This window comes from Stegostoma tigrinum, chromosome 10, assembly GCF_030684315.1.
Source record: "Stegostoma tigrinum isolate sSteTig4 chromosome 10, sSteTig4.hap1, whole genome shotgun sequence".
In the NCBI taxonomy this organism is placed as follows: Eukaryota; Metazoa; Chordata; class Chondrichthyes; order Orectolobiformes; family Stegostomatidae; genus Stegostoma; species Stegostoma tigrinum.
In genome coordinates this window covers 38,530,707-38,548,770 of record NC_081363.1, presented here as the reverse complement: position 1 = coordinate 38,548,770, position 18,064 = coordinate 38,530,707, and the positions used below count along the sequence as shown (strand labels likewise).

The window sequence follows — 18,064 nt, the reverse complement described above, 5'->3', positions numbered from 1 at the left end:
TTCAAAACTGTTTGCTGCACCTGCACACTAGCTCTCAGTGATGTGTGAACAAGGATGCCTAGGTCCTTTTGGGTATCAACACTTTCCAATTGCTTACTCATTAGGAAATACTCTGCATTTTTATTTCTGTAGATTGCCACCTTGCTTTGGAGGAGACATTCGAGTGTTCTGTTGGTTTCAAAAGTGATACTGTCAGAAGTTCTCAAGCCTTGTCGGGATGACACACGATGGTAATGTTGAAAGAGGGAAACCGGACAAAACTGAATTCAAAACAATTCCTCAAAAGAAGACCTAGGCAGAAGATACTTGTGTGATATCAACAGCTGCAACAGCAGATGAAGGCTGCTGCAACAATAGGGAGATCCTCAGTCATTAGGGTTTCCCTAATGCCACCAAGACAATATACGGATTTAACACTCTTGACCTCAAACTGGTACAGAGCAACAATGGCACCCCTTTGAGCGACAGAGAACACAAAGAGCCCCTAACTACAATTCAATCGTTGATAAGTACTTGTTTGAGGAAATCCCCCAACACCCCATTAATGATAACCTTAGACTGCCACGAAGAACGGAAAAGCTGCAGAAGTAGAGGTGATTCAGCAAAGATTTTCAAACATGGAAGGACAGAGTTTACCCATCACAATGAACTGTGCCTGAAAGTCTGAGACAAGAAGAAATTTCTGACAAACTCAAAATGCAACCATTGCCACCATCTTCAAGCAAGGAGTCAAAGTGGACTGTGGGAATGACAGGGGATTCTCCCTACTCTCCACTGCCAAGAAGATCAACACCTAAATCCTGCTAGACGCTATCTCCCAATCTCAGAGGAAATCCTTCCTGATAGTCAGAGTGGCTTCTGACCAAACCATGCAACTATGGGCACATTTCTCACTGCTCAGCAACTCCAAGACGAATACCAGGAACAACACCAACCATTTTAGTGGACTTCATTGACCCAATCAAGGCTTCTGATTCAGTAACTCAAGAGTGCTATGGAATATCACATCAAAAACCAATTCACTAACATCCTCCTTGACAATGTTGGCAATGGTCCCCACCAACGGTAATACGACAGAATCCTTTTAGATCAGGACAGGGGCGAGCAGCAATATCTCACTTCCCCTTCCCTTTTCTCCATCTTCATTGCCACTATTTGTCACCTTGTCAAAAACAAAATTCCTGATGGTATGGACATTTGTATAGACAATGGATAGAAAACTTTTCAACCTCAGCTGGCCGAAACTAGAGAACAAACCAATACAAACCTCACTTGTGAATCTTCAGAACGTAGTTGACAATATCATCTCTGGTCTCTTGCAACAGAATCTTCAAGCCTCACTTAATGCCTTCGTGGAAGCACACCACAGTACTGGTGTCTGCTTCAATCTTTTACCAACCTACTCAAGGTCAAATTCCCATCCATTCCTCCATTAAGATCAATCAAAAAATTCTTCCAAACCTGTCATATTTTCCCTACCTGGGAAGTTACCCTCATCTCAGGCTGACTTTGATGCAGAGATTCAATGTTGTATCTAATCTGCAAGCGCCACCTTTGGGTAGATAAAAATATGTCCTCAATGACTGTAACATCCATGCCAATCTTCGCGTATAAGGCAGACATCTTCTGACTCTGGGATGGCATGATGACTCAGTGGTTAACACTGCTGCATCACAGTGCCGGAGTCTAGGTTCACCCAAAGCTGGAATCGAACATCTGTGTGGAGTTAGCATGTTCTCCCCATGTTTGCTTTGGATTTCTTTTGGGTACTCCATTTTCCTCCTGCAGTCCAAAAGTATGCAGGTTAGGTGGATTGGCTGCACTAAATGCCCGTAGAGTCCAGGAATGTGCAGGGTAGATGGATTAGCCACGATAAACATGGGGTTATGTGGATAGGGTGGGGTGGTTCTGGTTGGGATACTCTTCAAATGGTTGGTCCACACTTATTGGGCCAAATGGGGATTCTGTGATTCTTCCATAAAGCTCCGAAACTTGGACCACGTGTAGATGCCATCAAGATCTTTGAGAATTACCATCAACATTGTTTGGAGGTGGATTCTCCGCATCAGCTGGGAGGGTAGGAAAATTAACATCAGCAGCCTTGAAGCAACTAACAGTACCAGCATTGGAGCCAATCTATAATCAACTTGTCTTGGTCGGCCACGTACTTAGGATGACTGACTTCCAACTATCAAAGCAAATCTTCTTCGCCCAGCTCAAGGAAGGCACTTGAGTGAGAGAAGGACAAAGGAAGCATTTCAAAGACACTTATGTAGATTCCCTCAAGAAATGTGACAGAGACATCACTGCATGGGAGACTATCTTTTAGAAGAAACCAACTTAGAGAAAACTCATGCATATGGGGACATAACTCTTCAAGAACACCAGGCGGCAAAAGGAAACATAGAAAAGGAATGCCAACGATCTCAAGGCCAAGGACCAATTTCACCTCCAATCAGGCTCATCAGCCATGGCAGCACACACAAAACCAGTGACAGAATTTCCTAGGTAGACCGTCATACTTGTTAGCAAGTGACTGCCGGTGACCATCACCACAGTGGAAAAATCAGACTTGCCTTATATTCCCAACCCTGCACAGCTCATTTCTAGCTCCTGCCAAAAATCCACAACAGGACTGTCCAGGCAGACCCATTGTTTCAGCCTGCTCCTGCCCCACAGAACTCATCTCTTCCTACCTTGACTCAGTTTTCTCCCCATTGGTCCAGTCCCTACCCACGTACATCCATGATTCATCCAATGCCTTACGTCGGTTTCAAAATTTCCACTTTACCGGCTCCAGCCACCTCCTCTTTACCATGGATGTGCAAATCCTTTACACATCCATTCCCCACCAGGAGGGTCTTAGGGCTCTGTGCTTCTTCCTGGAGCCATGTCCTGAACCATCCCCACCCACCACCAACAACATCCGCTTAGCTGAGCTTGTCCTTACCCTCAACAACTTCTCTTTCAACAACCCATTTGCTTCAGGTAAAAGGGGTTGCCAATGGATACCCACATGGGCCCTAGTTATGCCTGTCTCTTCGTGGGGTGTGCGGAACATTCCTTGTTCCAGCCCTATTCCGGCCCCCATCCACAACTCTTTCTCCGATACATCGACAATATCATCGCTGCTGCTTCGCATTCTCGTCTGGAATTGGAAAACTTCATCAATTTCGCCTCCAATTTCCACCCTGCCCTCACTTTCACCTGGTCTATCTCTGACTCCTTCTGTCACTTCCTCGACATTTCTGTTTACATTTCTGGGGATAGACTGGCCACTAATATCCATTACAAACCTACTGACTCCCACAGCTACCTAGACTATACATCCTCACACCCCACTTCCTGTAAAGATTCCATCCCATTCTCTCAGTTCCTCCTTCTCCGTCGCATATGTTCAGACGAGGCCAACTTCAATAAGGGAGCCTCCAAAATGTCCACCTTCTTCCTCAACCGAGGTTTCCCCAGCTCCGTTGTCAACAGGGTCCTCAACCAGGTCCGACCCATCTCCCACACTTCCGCCCTCACCCCTTCTCTTTCCTCCAGCAACACCTTATACCTTCCATCCCACCAGCATTCACATCCAGAAGATCATCAGACGCCATTTCCGGCACCTCCAGCGAGATGCCACCACCAGATACATATCCCCCTCCCCTCCCTTGTCTGCCTTCCGCAGGGACCGATCCATCCAGGACACCCTGGTCCACACTTCCTTCACCCCCAACAACTCCCCACAGCCCTACAGCACCCTCCCCTGTAACCAGTGAAGGTGCAACATCTGCCCATTTACCTCCTCCTTCCCCAGTATCCAAGGGCCCAAATATACCTTCCAGGTGAAGCACACTGGGAAAATGAAGTGTAGGCTTGGCGACCATTTTGCAGAATATCTACGTTTTACTCACAAAAAAGGCCATGAACTACCCGTTGCCTGCCACTTCAATGCACCACTCTGCTCCCTGGCCAATATTTCTGTCTCTGGCTTGCTGCAGTGTTCCAGGGAAGTCCAACGCAAGCTGGAGGAACAACACCTCATTGTCCACTTGGGGACCCTATATCCCTCCGGACTCAATATTGAGTTCAATAATTTTAGGGCCTAAACTCTCCCCTGTCCCAGTCCTGCACCCCACACACTAGGCTTTGTTACCACATAGCCTACCATTACACAGCCCCTGTTGTTAGTCACTAGTCCCCATTAACAACTATTCACCCTTCCAGCCTGACCGTTAGCAACTCCTTCGTCTGTACAACTGTGTCTCTCTCTCTCTCTCTCTCTCTCTCTCTCTTCGGGCTCTATCCTATCATTTACTCTCTACCCTAACACCCCCTCCCCATTTTATGTATATAAACTGACGTTTTCCCAGCCACCATCAGTGCTGAAGAAGGGTCACCAGACCCGAAATGTTAACTCTTTTCTCCTTCACAGGTGCTGCCAGACCTGCTGAGCTTTACTAGCAACTTTGTTTTTGTTCCCAATTTACAGCATCCGCGGTTCTTCTGGTTTTTACCTTATACTTCACCTGCCTGTATTTTGCCCTCTCACTCTGCTTGTCAAAATCCCTTTGAATTCTCTTAACACACTCCTTACAACTCACATTCCCACCAAATTTTGTATTATGTGTCAACTTGGAAATATTACAATTAGCCCTCTCATCTAAATCATTTACATGGCTCCTTGCAATATCCCACTGGTCACAACCTACCAACCTGATAATGACCCATTTATTCCTACTTTCTGTTATCTAATCCTCAGCATGTCGACCCCAATCTCAAATGCTTTAATTTGGTTTACTAACCTCCTATGTTGAACTTTACCAAAGGTATTCTTAAAGCCCAAATACACCATTAGTTTCCCCATATTTACTAGCTACTACGATCTTCAAAACAGATTGTGAAAAATGATTTTTCTTTCGCAATTCCACATTGGATGGAGTCAATCTAGCATTATTTTCTAGATATCCAGTAATCACATTCCTTATAATATTCTATTAATTTCCTTGCTACTGACTTTAGGCTAATAGATCTGCAGTCCCCAGTTTTCTCTCATCCTCTTTCTTAATCAGTGGTTACACCTGCAACCTAGAAATCAGCAGACGTTATTTCAGAATTAATAGAATTTTGACAGATCACCAACACACCCACTATCTCTGTAGTCATCTTTCAATATTCTAGGGTAAAGGTTATCAGGTCCCAGGATTTGACAACATGGTCCACTAATTTCTCCAACATTACTTTTTGACTAATATGCACTTATTTCAGTTCCACGTTCATGAGACCCTTGGATCTTTATTATCTGAAGGCAGACATCTTGCATCTTTCACTGTGAAGAACACCACACAATATGAACAGCTTTTCTGCCATTTATCTATTGGCTAGTATAAATTTGGAGACAATTTGAGGCATGGAATTGGCTCAAGAGAGATACGGCTCGGTATCGAAGTAGACTTGGAACTTGACATGCTTTTAGGTAACGTCACAAAGGCGTATCAGGTAGAGTAACGATAGGATAGGGCCAAGGATAGATCTTTTGGGGATCTAGAGGCAACAATGAAGGAATGGGAAAAGAAACCACTGAAGGCGGTTGGTTTTGCTAGTTTTTTTCCAGCATTCCTTGTGTTTATTTTGGGTAAGAATATATTATATTGAGGAGTACATTTCTGCCGAACTATAATAATTGGCACTGGACGACATTGTGGTCATCCCTAATTCAGCTTTCTCCATAGATTGAGAAGGACAAAGTGCAATATTTTACCATAGTCACATTCATGTAGGATACTACATGTGATTTTTTATAAAGGGCCTGTTTGAGCACTGTAGCAGAGACAGAAAGCCAACTGAAGAATTCAAAAATGGCTCCTGGAAAGGTAGACATGAATTTAGGGGATGTAAGCATATTTACGAACTTGAAAGGATAGAAAGGTGGGGATGGGATGGTGCTTTCAAGGATAGAGTCACAGTAAAGGGGAATTTTGAAGAGGGATGATGACAGCAGACCCACCAGTTTACCAACAAGAACAAAGTTGCCGGAAAAGCTCAGCAGGTCTGGCAGCATCTGTGAAGGAGAAAACAGAGTTAACATTTCGGGTCGGGTGACGCTTCCTCATTATTGTTCCTGATTTATAGCATCTGCAGTTCTTTTGGTTTCCACCAGTTTACCAAGTTAGCTAAATTGTCCCTTACATGGCCAACTATGCAAAGTTTACTGAAATAATGTTCAATGACTTTGAAGCATCCAATATGAAGCTATGACCGTGTTCACAAGTTTGAGTTTGAGTTTTTGGAAAACTAGCCTGTCTTGTTCTAAGTTATTAATCATAAAGTAGCAGATGTAAAAACTATTTCTGGGAAAGGAGTCATGTGTCTTGATTAGCAACTAAATGTGTCAGCCCAGGGCTGGACTTCATATCCTGCTTTTCCCAGTTAATAGGAAGGAAAGTCAATATTTTACACAAGAATAACTGCCTAAATGCTGAGTGCAAATGATTGACAATATAAGCATTACCTTCTTCAGTAGTTAAGTTTTGCAATTGTACTTCACCAGATATCTCTATTCCATTTTGGTTGAAGTTGGTTTCGGTCACTGTTACAGAGTCATCTATTTTCATTCGTTTCGATGATGGGGATAAGGCTCCAAAGTCTCTCTAAGGAACAATACAAAGGCCAGTTCAAAGGAAATAAATTTCATTAATTACAAGTTTTTCACAATATATTTCTCATGTTTGAACTAATAATAATTGTCTGTTCATGCTGCCAATTAATGTCTAAACAGATATGGGGGAGGCAATGGGCTCACGTATTATCGCTGGACTGTCAATGCAGAGCCCCAGATAATGTTCTAGGGACCCGGATTTATATCCCACCATGGCACATGGTGGAATTTGAATTCAAATTCAATAAGTATCTGGAATTAAAGGTCTAATGATGACTGTGAATCCACTGTCGATAGTTGGAAAAACCCATCTGATTCACTAATGTCCTTTAGGGAAGGAAACTGCCATCTTCACCTCATCTGGCCTACATGCAACTCCAGACCCACAGCAATGTGGTTGACTCCGAACTGCCCTCTGGGCAATTCGGGATGGGCAATGAATGCTGCCTAGCCAGTGACACCCATGCCTCATGAATGAATAAAAAAAAACAGACTAGCTTAAACGTGGATGCTAGTCTTGTATTATGAAGAATGTTATGAAACTGATGAGTGGAATGTGAAAGAATTTGTAAGACTAGAAGTGGGCTAGAAAAGAAACCTGCCTTTTCTTTGCTCTAACTAATACATAAATAAGGAAACATCAACTATTGGCCGAGATCGTTTAACTTGCATGAGTTCAATGAATATTTATCTGTTTCTTTATATTGGCATTGAGTATATCAGTATTTTCCTCAAATTCAAAATGTAATGATTCATAGGAAAACATTAACAAATCGGCACCATTTAGCCAAGAAAATCAGTCATCTTGCATAGCTGCAATTGCCCCATACAATGAAATTAGTTCACTAAATCTGTCAAGAGAGATGATGAACTACAACAGCTTGCACTACTCTTGTCTTTCCAACGGAGTACAGAAAGCAGATGTCAAGTCATAGTAAGATACCAAATATCTATTTCAACATTTAAAACTTTGGATCCATAGGATCAACTGAATAAGAATGCTTGCATTACTCAATCCTGATTAGTGCAATTTCACAGACAATCTAGCAGCAAAAGTACAATCATAAATGTGGCACATTCCAAATTATGCTTATTCCTCATCATTTCTTGTGGTTTCTTATTGATCTTAGCCAGCTTTTCAAAAAAGTGAAAAGTAGATCCTTAATTTCTGACTGTTTACTCCACAATTTGACAGAACAAATGTAATTCTCCTCTGATCTGAGGCGATTTTGTTTGGTACAATCTTATTTAACTTTGAACAAATATATTTTCTCAGGGTCTATAATTACTATGGCCTCTCTCTTCCTTTCTAACTAATTAAAGAAGTTGTTACTGTCAATGTTAACGTTACTTCCTAGTTTGCATTCATAGTTTTCTTTTCATTCTTTCAGAGGATGTGGTGCCACTGCCTGGGTCAGCATTTATTGTCTAGAGGGCTGTTAACAGTCAACCACAATGATGTGAATATGGATTCTCACACAGACCAGGTAAAGACTTCCCTAAAAGGACCACATGTTTTTTTTTCTGATAGTTGACAACGGTCATCATTAGAATCTTAATTCCTGTTTTCTTCCAACATATCAAATTCAAATTTTACCAGCTGGAGTGGCATGGCATGATTCAAATCTGGGTCCCCAGAACATACCTGGTTCTCTGGATTAATAGCCTGGCAATGATACCACTCAGCCATCACACCCCTCCAGTTATTTTAATCTTTTCTTCTTGGGTCATCTTTTGTTGGCTTATAAAACTTGTCCAATCCTTTGGCTTACTACTAACCATTGCCACATCGTGTGGCTTTTCTTTTCATCTGATGTTATCGTTAACTTCCTTGATTAATTCCCTTCCTAGAATCTTTCCTCCTAACTAGGATATATCTTTGCTGTGAATCAAGAAGCATTTCATTAAATGTCTATCATTGCTCATCAACCAGCTTTCATGTTAAACTTACTTATCAGCCTACTCCAACTAAATCTGCCCTCATTCCTTTGTAACACATTTGTACTGAGTACCACCATTCCGACCAAGTCTCATTCTTAAATGTAATGATAAATTCTACCATGTTATGATCAGTTTTATAGGGGATCTTTCAGTCTGAAATCATTTGTCAAATTTGCCTCATTATATATTATTAGATCCAAAACAGCCCGTTCACTGGCCACAGACACCACCATTCTCGGAAACTGTATTGAATACTTTTTAAAAATTCCTCCTGGTAGATACTTCTGCCAATTTAATTTGACTAAGCTGCAAGAAGTTAATGTCATCCATAATAAATACTAGGGCCTTTTTAACATGCCCTCACTATTTCACAGACTCAGACATTTGCAGCACAGAAAAAAAATGTCATTTGACTTGAGTCAACACCAGCCACCACACTTCTATACTGCAGTGACTGCAATGGGAGAGTAATGTCCTTGGCAATGTCTCTTGCTGCATTCTTCAGGTTCAGTGGGACTGTTAGTGTCCTTTCTAAAGCCAGCACAAAGAAATCTTCAACATATGCAATTTATAAAACACCTGCAAAACCAATTTTGATGAACTGAAAAGATAGGTCTAGTTTTCTCAACTCTCATTTGACCAATATTTCAGAGGAGGACAAATAAAATGTTCCAAATGACACTAACTTTCCTTGTAGTATGTCAGCATTAGCATTAAATCACTGGGAGAAGCTTGCAACCAATTGTCCAAAATGATAACTTGCCTATCAAGTTGCATCACACTAAGTCAAAACATCTCAAATTAAGCAGAGGAGCAAAGAAGCAAATCCTGAAATTCGTACCCCACTATCTGACGGAATGTCCTGCCCCACATGCTCAAAGTTGTGATGGCTGAGGGTCAGCCTGTTCAGTTCCAAGGTAATCCACGCAACAAAAGTCTGAATAGATGTCAACTTGAGATTCCACTGATGAGGGGGAAGAATAGATTACTAGACTATTATTGAACTGGAGAGAAACTACAGAATGCCAGCGTACAGAGGAATTTGGGTGTCCTCATAGATGTATCATAAAAAAAGCATGCAAGTACAGTAAGCAATTAGAAAGGCAAACAATGTTGACTTTAACAGCAAAGGAGTACAGCAAAAATATAAGGAATCGCTAATATTGCACAGGGCACTGACCACGCCTAAAGCTTGGCTTTCCTTATTTAAGCAGAGATATACTCGCACGGGAGGCAATTCAGAGATGGTTTAATAATGCAGCAAGTGTGTGACAACAAAAAAAAGCACAGTTCGAACATACAGCAGTTATCCCTACACTCCTGTACAGCAGTGCTGCATTGTGCATTTGTGACATAAGCCATTGGTGAAGAAATCCCATCAGCAATGCCTCTGCCACATTCTTCAAATTCAGTGGGGGAACTCCTCAAAACGACCAAGTTATCTTACAAAGGTAGGTTGTGAAGTTTGGACCAAAACTCACCGGAGTTTAGACATTTCAGAAGTGATCTTATTGAAGCATGAATATTCTAAGACAGCTTGACAAATGTAACAGAAAAAAAGGTTTTCCCTGTAAAGGAATCTAGAACTAGATAAGGTCACTATAAGGACTTTCCATTTTTTAGGGAGATAGGAGGAACTTTGTTCACTAATGTTTGGAATTCTCTAGCCAATGACAGAGTGGAAACTGGTTCATTGAATATATTCAAAGCTGTGCCAGACATGATTTTTAGTCGACAAGGAAACAAAGGATAATGAGGACAAGGCAGGAATGGGAAATTGAGGCCATGTTATTGAAAGGTGCAGCAAGATTCATGGTAAATGCCCTATGCCTGCTCCTTGTTATGTTCAGAAGAATATCTCGATCCTCAGCGATGGCAAAGCCTCAACTAAGTTTCAGAGACACTAATGAAGCTTTTCCAACTATTTTCAGCCAGTCATGAACAAATGGATGATCCACTTCAATAACTTCCAAAGATTTGCAAATTACATATGCCAGTCTCCAGCTAATTTGATTCATTCCATATGATATTGAGAAACAGTAAAGGTACATGGAATACAACTGTTACAGAACCTGACAAAATTTATGATTTAAAACAAAAGCACAGAAAACAGTGGGACAATAGGTGGAGATGGCGCCCAGAGAGAGGGAACAGACAAAGGCAGTTAAGTGACTTCAGCCGTGGGAGACTCTATAGCTGCTAACGGAGTCCATTTGTAGCTGACAATGGGTTATTTATGACAAGGCCTGGTTTATGGGGTGAGGTAAAGGCATGGAAGAAGGTGCTCAGGCACTAAAATTACTGAACTTGACATTGAGTACTTAAGGCTGCAGGGTCCCCAAGTGGAAAATAAGATGCTGTTTTTCCAGCTTGTGTTGAACTTCACTGGAGCATTGCAGCAACCCCATGACAGAGATGTTGGCCAGGAAACAAAAAGTGGTGTTTTGCAAGAGAAAGCTCTGGGTCATTTTTGCTGACAGAATGGAGGCATTCCACAAAATACAGTACGTGTTTTGTCACCCCAGTGTAGAGAAAACCACATCACGAGCAGCTACTCACCTTCCTGAATATCTGTTGCACCCGTGTCCTAACTTTCTGTGTTTTGTACACAAGTATCCCCAAGTCCTTTTCAGTTACAGTTTTCTGCAGTTTCCCACCATTTAAATAAATGCTCTGTTCTCCGTTCTCAAATGAAACTTTGCATTTTTGCACATTATACTCTATTTGCCAACATTTTGCCCACTTACTTAACCTGTCAATATCACTCTATAATCTGTCTGTATCCCTCTTACACCCGGCTTTCCACCTATTGTGCCATCTGCAAATTTGGCTACAGTACATTCATTTTCTCCCATGTCATTAATACGTAGTGTAAATAGTTACAGTCCCAGCACTAATCCTTGTGGAACCCCACTGGTCACCGGTCACCAACCCCAAAAAAAAACCCTTTCTCCCCACTGTTTCCCCACATAAGCCAAATCTCTATCCATACCAATGTACTACCTCTAACACCATGAGCTCTGATGACAAATTGAGGTACTTTATCAAATGCCTTCCACAAGTCCAAATACAAAACATCTGCTGGTTTCCCTCTGAGATAATGGGAACTGCAGATGCTGGAGATTCCAAGATAATAAAATGTGAGGCTGGATGAACACAGCAGGCCAAGCAGCATCTCAGGAGCACAAAAGCTGACGTTTCGGGCCTAGACCCTTCATCAGAGAGGGGGATGGGGGGAGGGAACTGGAATAAATAGGGAGAGAGGGGGAGGCGGACCGAAGATGGAGAGTAAAGAAGATAGGTGGAGAGGGTGTAGGTGGGGAGGTAGGGAGGGGATAGGTCAGTCCAGGGAAGACGGACAGGTCAAGGAGGTGGGATGAGGTTATCTGGTTCCGTAGGCAGGTGCTGAGAAAGGTGATGTGGCTGTGGTACCTGGTTTGCTTCAGGACATGGTCGTTCCTGAGGTTGGTCCGGAGGGAGGAGGGTAACTTCTTCAGGTTAGGCATCCCTGGAAGAGGCTTCGCAGTGAGGTTAAAATGTCCTGAAGCAAACCAGGTACCACAGCCACATCACCTTTCTCAGCACCTGCCTACGGAACCAGATAACCTCATCCCACCTCCTTGACCTGTCCGTCTTCCCTGGACTGACCTATCCCCTCCCTACCTCCCCACCTACACCCTCTCCACCTATCTTCTTTACTCTCCATCTTCGGTCCGCCTCCCCCTCTCTCCCTATTTATTCCAGTTCCCTCCCCCCATCCCCCTCTCTGATGAAGGGTCTAGGCCCGAAACGTCAGTTTTTGTGCTCCTGAGATGCTGCTTGGCCTGCTGTGTTCATCCAGCCTCACATTTTATTATTATGCTGGTTTCCCTCTAACCATTCTGTTTGAGACTTCCTCGAAAAACTCTAATAAATCAATTAGTCAGACATGATTCCCCTTTCATGAAAGCACATTGACTCTGCTTGATTAGATTATGATTTTATAAACGTTCTGCTACAACTTTCCAATAATTGATTCCAATACTTTTCCAACAATAGATGGCAAACTAAACTGACCTACAGTTACCCACTTTTTTACACTGCCCTTTTTTCTACAGAGGTGTCACACTAGCAGTTTTCCAATGCTCTGGTACTTCTCCAGAATGCAATGATTTTTGGAACATTACGATCTATGAATCCATTGGTCAAACAGAACAGTGAGGATGAACAATCTAATTGGTGAACATTGGCAATATCTTTTTAACAAAATAGCAATGCAAAACATGCTTAATTTAAAGAGGGGATTACAAATCCCTTACAATTGGTTTGGAATATTCTGCTCACTAAACTTTTCATCTTCGGTTATTGTTTCATTGAACATGAATTCTGTTTTTTCAATCTCAAATCTCAGTGTATTAAGGCAAACATTAATATTTATTGATAGGAGTCAGCAGCAAAACAATTAAAGCCAACATGCCCATCATTGTCTGGCACTAAATGTTTCATTTTCAAATACCTCCATACTATGCTTTTCTCCAGATGAATTTAGATGATTCTGGTCATCCACTGTGACTAATCTGTAGGTTAGGGACATGCTGGCATCTTGCTGGTTTTCTTTGTTTGTATACTCAGTTATTCCTAATGACTCAGCAACCTGGAACAGTTATGGGAGAGAAACATCAATAAGATTTAATTCTGTTGAATTCTTAAAACAAATGTAATGTCCTAATTATTTGAACACAACTCATGAACTCCAACATTTTGAAGTAGTGGTAAAGAGAAGATTTTTTGAATAGAAAGTCTTAAAAATCACATGTTTTGCCTATGGAACGTAACTTTTCACCGGAACTCAATATATTTAGAATTCCAAACAATAAAGGAGATCAACAATATAACAAAAACATACGTAAACAATGAAATTATTGTCATGATGGTTTATGTGAAGAGAGGAACGTGACAAATTTACACTTCATCTACCTTGGACAATACATTTTAATCTTGATGGTGAAGTAATCAATGAGATCTAAATCGCTCACGCAGGCTTGCGCCTGTCAGGGATTTGTGAACAAAACAGAAAGTGTTCAAAATACTTCAAGTCTTGGAGGTCTTATGCAGAAAGAAAATAGCTACTGACTTCAAATGTTAGCTCTTTTCTCTACAGATGCTGCAAAATGTTGACTGTTTCCAACCGCATTTGTTTAATCTTCAAATTTCGAGCATTCACAGCAATTTGTTTGCATATCCTTGCTGAATCTTCAGTTGATCAATGATGATTAAGAAACTAATGCTAAAGGAATACAAATAAGGTCTACATCCACGTTGAAAGACCAGGATTTGTACCTACGAAAAATAAGAACTTAGATCTATAAAAGGGCACAGAGGGATAACAGGAGTTCATTCAGGATGTCGGGGCGAAAGTGAAGATTATTTAGGTATAAGGTTTTATGCTATCCAATGGGAACATAAAAGAAAACAATGAAGCAATTGGTTATTTGATTTTGCGACAGTCCGGTAGGGGGTGGTGAGGGAAGGACTCATGGGAAAAAAAGCAGGGGAGATGGATTAAATTAGACAGCCTATGTGGCAAAAATCACCAACATGGAGTTACTGGGCCAAATTCAATATCTGAGCACTGAAATAGGCCACAAATTTTACCTAGGAGTATCTCTAATGGACACTTTTTCTCTATTCCCAGCTAGCATAAAAACATATTCTCAAAGACCGATCTTCATTCCTACCTTTTCCTCTTAGCTCTTCACTGCATAACTTCAAAGCCTGACTTTCCAACCTAATCTCAACTGATACTCTCTCTTGTACTATCCTTTCTCCCCATTTTCTATTCACGACCATCCCTCTGATATTATTGCTCCCATCATTTCAACAATGAACAAAATCATTTTGGATCACTTCCTTGTATGATTCTCTGTTTCCACACCTGAATTCTACCATCTACTGTTTCCACCAGAGGTGGGAAACAATCCCCCAATATACTTACACCTGCAATTTCAAAACGCCAACAGCCTTGTCTTTAGCGTTTTGCTCACCATAACGTTACAACAGCTACCGATTTTCTCAACAGCACTCTCACCTCCATTTTTGAAGCCCTAATCTCAAAAGCACTAGTCTCTATTAACTGAACATTAAAATAATGTAAGATTTCAATAGTCCAACCAGGCCATAAGGCTGCAGTCTCATTAGACAGAGACAACTGATGATGGTTTAATAGGAGGACTCACTACACCTCAGCTGAAAGGAATAGTTGAGAAGCAAAGCGATTAGATTAGATTTCCTACAGTGTGCAAACAGGCCCTTCGGCCCAACAAGTCCACACCACCTCTTGAAGCAACCCAACCAGACCCATCCCCCTATAACCCACACACCGCTGAACACTACGGGCAATTTAACATGGCCAATTCACCTAGCCTGCACATCTTTGGACTGTGGAAGTAAACTGGAGCACCCAGAGGAAACCCACGCAGACACGGGGAGAATGTGCAAACTCTGCACAGACAGTTACCCAAGGCTGGAATTGAATCCGGGTCCCTGGCACTGAGGGTGCACTGCTAACCACTGAGCCACCGTGCCGCCCTAAGTCCTTCACGGTCACTTCAGCTGGTGCACAAATGGATACGCTTAGCAACCCCGCGCATAGCAAGGCAGCTAAGAGACCCCAAATGACCACTATCCCAGTATAGTCAACAGCCTTGCTCCCTTATTACAATAGATGTAGACTTAACAGGCGGAGTAGGCAATTGTCATTCATTATCAGATCCAGCTGGATCACACACAAGCACTTAGCAAGTCCTGCTCTCATCTATTAGAGAGAATAATGATTCAAAGCAAAGATAATTCCCAGCTTTTAATCTCTGCTACAAACTGTTACCTTAAGAACTTCTCCCGTCTCTTCCACCTTTAGCACAAACAACAACAGCAAAAAAGCTCATAAGCTTCTTTGCCACTGAAGATCGAGGCCACCTAATTAATTATAACTGCTAACACCCTCTCTTCCACAAAACCATCTGATCCCTAAACTTGCATTTGCCCTTGCACCCTACCTGCACCCATTTGGTCCATGAGACCCAAATTCTGTGTTCTTGACCCTAATCCCTTTGAACTGGAGGCCAGCTAACATTTGCTCCTGGTCGGCGTTTACATTCCTGGTGGAAATACTTAGCAGGTCTGATAATACCAGTGCAGATAGAAATTAAATTAATGTTTCAATAATCTTTCAGCAGAATGGAAAAGGAAGTCCAGGTCTGACCAGTGACATTGAAAATGTTCAAAAAATGAGAACATTTTTAATTGCCCCATCAATGCCTTCAGCTACTCAGGTCTTAAGTTAAAAATTCCCTCCATAATCTCTAGACTCTCAACTGGTCTTTCCTTCTTTAAAACGCTTCTTCATGCCTACCTCTAATGATAAACTTCTTGCAATGTGCCTTACTATTGCCTGATGTGGCATGATGTCCAATTTTGTTCTAGAACCTTCTGTGAAGGACTTTTTGACTTTGTAATGCAGAGGACAAAGTTTATTTTTTATTCTTAATTTTATCATGTCACAGATTGTGGGTATCACTGTCTGGACTAGCATTTGTTTTGTCAATAACTAACTGCCCTTGAGAAGGTATGATTAGCCACCTTTTTGAATCAATGCAGTCCATGTGGTGCAAGTACATCAACAGTGCTGTTCAGGATTCTAACTCGGTGACAGGAGCAGCGTGGTGGTGCAGTGATTAGCATTGCTGCCTCACAGCACCAGGGAGCCGGGTTCGATTTCAGACTCGTGCAATTGCCTGTGTGGAGTTTGCACATTTTCTCTCTGCATGTTTCCTCCAGGTGCTCCAGTTTCCTTCAACAGTCCAAACTTGTGCAGGTTAGGTGAACTAACTATGGGAAATGCAAGGTTGCAGGGTGGGATGCTGTTTGGAGGATCAGTGTGGACTTCATGAGCTGAGTGTCTTGCCTCCACACCGTAGAGATTCTACGACAGTGAAAGAACAGCATCAGAGTTCCAAGTCAGGATTGTACATGGCTTATAGAGAAACTTGAAGGTGATGACATTCCCATGGATCTGCAGTCCTTATTGTTTTCACAGGAATGGAAGGTGATGTCAGGGGAGTCTTACTGAAGAGACCACCTCTACAATCACTGATGTTTTGGCACACGAGCTAAAAGCATTTCTCCCCACTCCTCGTCCTCTAGAGAATTTCTCAAGGACTAGTTTTTTTTTTAAAATATTTCTGAGGGCTACTTCATAAATCTCACCAGCTGTTACTAAATGTTGTCATGACTTAAAAAGTAGTATAACAGGTAATATTGCAACTTTTAGGGTTTTCTTCTTTCGACAGGCATGACAGTATAATCACAAACATTGTATACACAGAGGCCCGAACAGACACCCTTGAGGAACACCACTATTCACATCAATTCTGAGAGAACCTGCGCATTATTCCTACCGTCTCTTGTCGGAGCCAATTTCCTAACTGGGTCAACAAATTTAACTTAATTCCATAAGCTTCAACTTTCGCTAACTGTCTCTTAGCAGCAACTTTATCAGAAATTGTTTGGAAATTCATTTAAACAACATCCACAGACATTCTCCTGGCTATTATTTCAGACACTTAAAAAAAAAATTCATTGATGTTTGTTAACCATGGTCTATTATTTACAGATCCTCTCTGCTTTGCCAACCTTTCATTCAGGGTACTCACTCACTGTACTCTTTTAAACAGCTCACTCACTTTATTCTTAATTACAGACTCTATCAATTTCCTGCACTGAGATGTAAAAAACAAAATGTTTAATGGAATTTCAGCAGTTTAGAACTTACTTACTTCCCAGTGGTTGCTGTCTTAATATTTTAAAACTGGAGAATATCTTATGTATCCTTTCAAGTTCCAAAATGGTTAATCAACTTCACTGTACAATGTTATCTTACTGATCAAATACTATACTGCATTTTACTTAATTACCATTCAATTTTATCAACACTTAACACTTCTATCCTGCTGCATTAAATTTGAATTAACTTAAATAGAACAAAATGTTATCCCTGAAATTATAACCAACAAATTATGCCAACATTTTGCTCCCAAACAAAAAGAAAATTTTCTTAGCACAAACTGGCCCATATACCAAATAAAAACTGAAAAGAACTATGGGTGCTGTCCTGCTGCGCTTTTCCAGCAACTGTTTCTGGCCTTGATACCAACACTTAAATCTCTAGTGTCATTGTTTATCATTCCTACCAGTCATCTAAAACATGTTTTAAAGTATCTGGAAAGCAACAGATCTTTGTAGTACATTTTCTTTAACACTGGCGTTTGAAGTCTTCTCCAAAACCTGGCTGACACGGACTGAGCTGCCATTTTGCAGCTCCACCACAGCCCTAAACTGCTGCCCACATCGGATCTCAGCTTCAGGCCAACATAGCTGTTTCTGCAGGTGAAAGTTACTTGGATCACCAGCTCCCAATTACCTCTCTCAGCCATACAGACA

The 18,064-nt window shown here is 41.6% G+C and overlaps 1 protein-coding gene across 2 annotated transcripts in view; it reads right to left on the bottom strand.

The window, feature by feature from the left end:
* The window catches only part of znf839 (zinc finger protein 839), a 53,550-nt gene that overhangs the window by 4,774 nt on the left and 30,712 nt on the right, over positions 1-18,064 (bottom strand). Inside the window, exons 6-8 of one of the 2 annotated variants that reach the window (XM_048537737.2) lie at positions 13,083-13,220; positions 9,429-9,551; positions 6,500-6,638 (exon numbers count right to left, since the gene is read on the bottom strand). In XM_048537737.2, coding sequence (XP_048393694.2) covers positions 6,500-6,638; positions 9,429-9,551; positions 13,083-13,220 — 400 coding nt within the window. The remainder of the gene's footprint in view (positions 1-6,499; positions 6,639-9,428; positions 9,552-13,082; positions 13,221-18,064) is intronic. The other variant, XM_048537738.2, reaches the window with a different exon arrangement.